This window comes from Clytia hemisphaerica, unplaced genomic scaffold (assembly GCF_902728285.1).
Source record: "Clytia hemisphaerica strain Z4C2 unplaced genomic scaffold, Clytia hemisphaerica genome assembly, whole genome shotgun sequence".
NCBI lineage: Eukaryota > Metazoa > Cnidaria > Hydrozoa > Leptothecata > Clytiidae > Clytia > Clytia hemisphaerica.
Genome location: NW_027103555.1, coordinates 912,008 through 918,250, shown reverse-complemented (window position 1 = coordinate 918,250; position 6,243 = coordinate 912,008). Strand labels below are relative to the sequence as shown.

At 36.6% G+C, this 6,243-nt stretch overlaps 1 protein-coding gene across 1 annotated transcript in view; it reads left to right on the top strand.

The window, feature by feature from the left end:
- Positions 1–227: 227 nt before the first annotated feature.
- LOC136800482 (cytosolic non-specific dipeptidase-like) overlaps positions 228–6,243 on the top strand; it is a gene marked incomplete in the record, with an annotated part of 12,199 nt that continues 6,183 nt past the window's right edge. Inside the window, 8 exon segments of the mRNA XM_067057141.1 lie at positions 228–281; positions 1,859–1,889; positions 2,804–2,856; positions 3,343–3,361; positions 3,863–3,973; positions 4,358–4,540; positions 5,105–5,269; positions 5,805–5,882. Of these exon segments, the coding sequence (XP_066913242.1) occupies positions 2,819–2,856; positions 3,343–3,361; positions 3,863–3,973; positions 4,358–4,540; positions 5,105–5,269; positions 5,805–5,882 (594 nt within the window).

Genomic DNA, 6,243 nt, shown 5'->3' with positions numbered 1-6,243 from the left:
GATATAACATGGTTGTGATGGTGGTTTCAGTCCCCTGTAGCAACTCGAGTCGTCAACCGGGGTGTGAAATTTTCTTACGACTGAATTTACCAATTTTAACTCCGAAATAATTCAAGGACGAAAGACATCAATTTCATCCACTCTAAACACTGTCTGTACTGCACTATGAACGAAGAAGAACGTGAAGAGCTTAAACCGTAACACCAGGGGCTTGAATCCGGTAAAAGTCCGGTTTGGATTTGAACAATTCTAAATCCACATGTAGGCATTCGTGTCATAAGGTAATAAATATGGTGCCTTCCAATACACCTTTTCGACCGTAGTCGCGCGGTCAGGCGCGTTCCACTTTATTATTTAATTTACCACCCTAAACTCGATTTAATCCTTTTTTCAGATGAGATGGAGTTTTTATAAGATACTTTAATAATTGTCATTTGAAGTAATAAAAATATGACGCGTTCTTCAGAAAAAGTAACAAAATTGTTTTATTGCTGGTTAACGACTAACCAAATCAAATAAGAGCTTGTAAAAACTCCATCTCAACCCCCTTTTTTACACTTTTTTCTAATGTCTTTATGTGCGAAAAAAACTGGGACGGTTTTAGGGTGGTAAAACCGACAAAAAATGCCTGCACAGTAATTGGCGGCTACGGTCGAAAAGGTGTATTGACATACTTTAGGCGTACAAACTTTCGCGATTTTCGCGAATTTTGGCCCTTTTCGCGAAAGTTTATGCTCGCGAAATATTTCTGACAAAATAGAAAATCTGTAAAACTTCAAACTTTGAAAAAAATGGCACTTTTATGGCACTTTTTAGCCTGCTAAAAGACTAATAAGTCAAAGGACAAATGTTTCAAGCCTATCCAAGAAGTATTTGTCCCTCTAAGCCATTTTTCATGTGAAAATTCTCAATTCTACGTCTTGATTCGGGAAAGTTTATGCTCGCGAATAATATTTTTTCGTTAAATTTGCAAAAGTAAATGTCGTGAATTTCGCGATTTTTCGTCCTTGCGAAAGTTCCTGCTTGTGAAAGTTTGTACGCCTAAAGTAATTTCTAGGAGCCGTTGTCAAATAAGGTAAATTCATTACATTTACTAAACTGATTTTAGTGTGATCTCAAAGAAACTGCAAATTTCGAAATTCCATTGGATGTTTGAACACTGAATATAAGTCAAGACCATTGAGATTATATATAAACATAATTTTGCACCCCTTCCTTAGCAAATGATTGAGTTATGATTAAACGCAAATAGTTCTACACGACAAAAAACATTTTGCTGTTATTGCTCGTACAATCAAATTTCCTATCTCTAAAAATTATAAAGCTCTTACACCCATTAATTTACTCAATACCAGTAAAACTCTATGACCCTGCAAGTTATGGGGTGATTATTGTAGATCTATTTGTAACCAGAGCTTAAACCTCAGAGGCTATGGTTGAGTAATGGATCTGACAAGAATAACGGAGTGAAACTCGATGGGGATTGTTTTCCCTATATTTTTTATGGCTGCGGATTTCAATTCTTTTCTTTTCAAGACAGAAAAAATTCAGTAGGGATGGGGAAAATAGCATAATATATTGCAGTGAGGATTGGTTTATTTGATTATTTTCGGTGGGGACAAAAATTGGAGTATAATTTTCCACCGGGGACGATATTTTGGCCGATTTTTCCAGCGTGAAGGGGTTGTTCTAATAGCTAATGGTTTGATATTAAAGTTGAGTCTTGACCAACCCACGCTCTTCCTAACGTTCGATGCCGAGTGCAAAATTGATTTTCGTGAACATCTTTGTACTAGTTTCGACAATTTATTTTTGAAATCCTAAACTATAATAAATACTGGTCTTTTTTTATTTTCAGTGCTACTGAAAGAACTATCGAAGAGCTATTGGTAAGATAAAGTTTTCTGTATATTTCTAAATCCTAACCTACAAATATTTTTGTGTGTGTGAAAAGCCGAGTCTAAATTAGGCTGCTGGCATTCACTAACGGATTCGTTCTCCTTGTATATACTACCTGGGGTTTTGTAAAGGTCTGCGATTCAGGCTAAGTCTAAATGTCAGACTTTCGTTCACTGCCGGCCAATTTTGGTTTTTGACTCTGACAAACCCAGGCTTGTTGCCAATAGCAGCACTCGTAATATTTTCGAAATCAGAAATTTGATAGGTCTGTGAATACATCCCCTTCTCACAGACCCGGTGGGATTTTATCAGCCAGTGGGGGGGGGTGTAAAAATAACGGACCAAAACTCGATGGGGATCGATATTCCCATGTCTTTTATTGCTGGGGATTTGAATTACATTGTTTTCTGGCCAGAAAATTCAGTAGGGATGGAAAAAATAGCACATTATTTTGCAGTGGGGATTTGCTTATCTGATTATTTTCAACGGGGACAAAAATCAGAGTAGAATTTCCCATTGGGGACGATATTTTGGCCAATTTTTCCAGTGAGAAGGTTTCCTAGTGGGTTTGTGAGAAGGAGGTGTGTGAATCAGATTGGCAAAAGAGATATTGGAAAATCATTGTGAGAGCAAAGCTAAAATAAGCTGTCAAAAATAACCTATGAAAATGCCTTACTATGAGCATGGATCTATAATAGAAAACTCTATAAATCATAAATCCATGCTATGAATAAACTTGTAGTCGAACTTTAAGAACAATATGTTAAGATAAAATACAGATTATCATGACCATTTCAGAACTATCTCAATTTTCCTGTTTTTCTACCACGTTAGCCAAAATATGTTATGTAAATTCCTTATTCGAAACCTTGTTAGATCATTAAACTTTTTTCTTTGATTTTAGAGTTTTTTGCTAAAGATGTCGTCAAAGTCGGATAACCTTCAAGCTTTTTATGAGTAAGTTATGATCATACTTTCATCGGTATGAATACACCACCCTCTTTGCGATCGTGATGATGTTGAATATCCATCGTGATGGGTATAAAAATCTGAGATTTATTTAGGTACAAAGGTTTTCAATGATATACAAGGGCAGGGGTCACTATTTTTTATATATTCAAAAGGGGTCAAATTTAGTAGTAAAGTTTTAGTGGGAAGTCATTTGAAGGGGTTGGGGTGAAAGAAATCCACTTGGATGGATGGAAAAATTTGAAGTACACTTTGAAGTAATTGACCAATAAAAGAGAATAAAAAATTGAGCCCCGGGAGAGAAAGCGCATTGTGAGGGAAACGATAAACCTTTTTGGGGGGAAATCTGGAACAATCCAAGTATTCTTAATAATACTGATATGGGTTGGCAATCAAAGGCGATCTACTTTTCCTCTCCCCCCGCCCTATAGTGAAAAGATTTTTGATTGATGTTTTTTTATTTTTCTATTTCAGTCATCTCATGAAAGATGAGGTAAGAATTTTACTTCTTCTCTTTCCATCATTTTTATCTTGCCGTTATTTCTATACTAGCAAGTATTCTGATGTTTCTTCTGTCTAAAGCTTGGTCTACCTAAATGTACGTAAAACCAGGACTGGTAAGATTTTGATTACGCGCAATCATTGATTGGATAAAGTCCGCATTTATTTCCTTCCGATTTTTAGAATGCATATAGACTTTTTCATAAATTACGTCACGAACATGACTTGCCTCGTTTTGAAATCATTACCATGGCGATTAACCCCCAGCGGAAACTACTTCCTATTCGTAAAAGAATCATTTAATGTCTCAAGGGACACAATCACCATGGTAATTGTTTGAATACGAGGCAAGTGATGTTCGTGACGCAATTTATGAAAAGGTCTATCGATTTAGGGATACTAGCCTGAAAACCAGAAAGATTAAAATAAGAAGATATCCCGGCTACATTTTTGATCAATTTCTTTCCATATCATTCTCCATTTGAACTTTAAGAACCGTGCAACATACATCCAAAGATTATCTGATTACTGTGCATACCAAAGTTTGTCGGGCGATTCTGCTTACTTTCCAATATGTGCTGACATGGTCAATAAATGCGCAGAGGTTTGTATGTTACTTACGGTAAAAATGATAGATACCTAGGCAGAACGTGCGAGCCATAAGGATACCTTTTTATATACCTCAAAAGGGTACAAATTCATATGTCAGTCTCAGGGGACCCAACATCACAAACATCGAGAATTAAAAAAAAAACGATTTAAAAAAAAAATCACCCATATTTTTGACAAAGTTCTCTCAAAGGGTCGCAAAAGGCTCTCCCCCCTCCCCAGGAAGATACACTTCGATATTTTGAAATTTAGAATATACCAGAAGCTTGGTCATCCTTTAAAGTCCAATCGGTTATTCAGAAAGGCCTTTGAACTCCGTTCGGACAAAACTAAAACAGTATACTCAAGAGGAAAACCATCCATTTTCTTTTTCTTCCAGGATTTGAAAACAATTCTTGGCATTGCTCCCGAAGATGTGAAAGTCCACACAAATCCCGATGGTGATGATCTCCCACCAATCCTTACAGCTCACATGGGAAACGATCCTTCTAAAACTACTTTGTTGGTTTATGGTCATTTGGATGTTCAACCAGCTCCTGATCCAGAAAACTGGGTCCACCAGGCAAGTTGATACTTTTTCTTTTAAATTGGGTTTGAATTAGACCATACAAAATGATAATATGTTGGAGTTATGCTATACACTAAATACACATTATACTATGGCCGTTACATAGAGTGAAATAAAAAGAATCACAAAATTCGAGCGAAATATCAAGAAGTAAAGAACTAACTTAAAATTGCTACACTGGGTTTCATGCTGGTGCAATCTTCAGACATTGCAGGTGTATTGTAGATTTTTTTCCACTCCCTGTGGCCGGGAAAAATTGGGTATAATGCGAAAAATAAAAAAAATCGGACACTTATGACATCATGCCACACCCACACGACAACTGTTGGCCTGGTCCAGGCTGGACAATGTATTCTTTGTCTGCTTAAAGATCTTTTTAGTAGATCCCGTATAAGGTTAATACCCATGCTACAGACGTCCTTTTCTATTCTAGTTGAAAAACCACCATATTGCTAATATAGAAACTTGAAACAGAATCGAAGAATATTTAAAGACGAAACTCAGCAATAGTGTACTTACTAAATCTTTTGTATTATTATTCCTTTTACTTATTTTCAGGACGATCCATTTAAGTTGACGAAAGTTCCAGCGACTAGAGGAACATTCGAGACGAACAAATATTACGCGAGAGGTTCCACTGATGATAAAGGACCTGTTCTTGGTTGGATCAATGCCATTGAGGCTTATCAAGCGCTCAATATGGCACTCCCTGTTAATGTAAAGGTAAAAGAATAACGATAGCAATACTACACCTTTTCGACCATAGCCGCCAATTGCCGCACGGGCATTTTTTGTCCGCTTCATCCCACTAAAACCGTCCCAGTCCTTTTTTCGCAACTATAGACAATAGAAAAATATGTCAAAAAAGGATTGGATCGAGTCAGTTAAGGAAGATAATTAAATAATTAAGTAGCACATGCCTGACCGCGCGACTACAGTCGAAAGGGTGTATTGCGAATAGATTTGACCAAGTCCTCTTTGAGAACATAGGACTTCAAAATCTTTTTTCCAGAGTCGTCTGATTAAAGGACCTTTGAAGTTTTACTTTTAGAATTTGAATAATAATTACAAGCTCCCTCTTGAGACAACTTCGGGAAAAATTATTTTTGACAAGATCTAGATTATGTAGTTGTAGAGTGCTCGATAAGTAAACCATGATCATGAAACTCTGAGTTTGAAACACAGATATTGTGTCAACTCTTTATTATATGATCTAAACCAAGTAAAGATATTTTAAATAAAAAATGCTTGATTTTAGTTTTGCATCGAATGCATGGAAGAATCCGGTGGATTTGGTTTAGAGAAGATCTTTGAAAATGAAGCAGAATTTTTCTCTGTAAGTTTTCCCTTCATTGATACCCGGGGGGGGAGGGTACTAGGGTTGGTGAATGAGGGGTATGTGCGGACGGAACCTCCGAAAACCGACCCTTAGAGAGACCAAATTTTAGTGAAAAAGTGACCCTTAGAGAGACTTTTTCGAAAAATTTTCTCTGATTTTCAAAAATTTCCTACCCTTAGTGAGACTTTTTTGTAATTTTTTCTCTCAAAATCACAATTTTTTTCTAGAAATCGTGATTTTTCCCACCCTTAGAGAGACTACTTTGAAATTTCCTGATTTTTGTAACCCTTAGAGAGACTTTGAAAGGTGAAAAACCCGACCCTTACCGTCCGCACATACCCAGCACCTATTTTTGCCT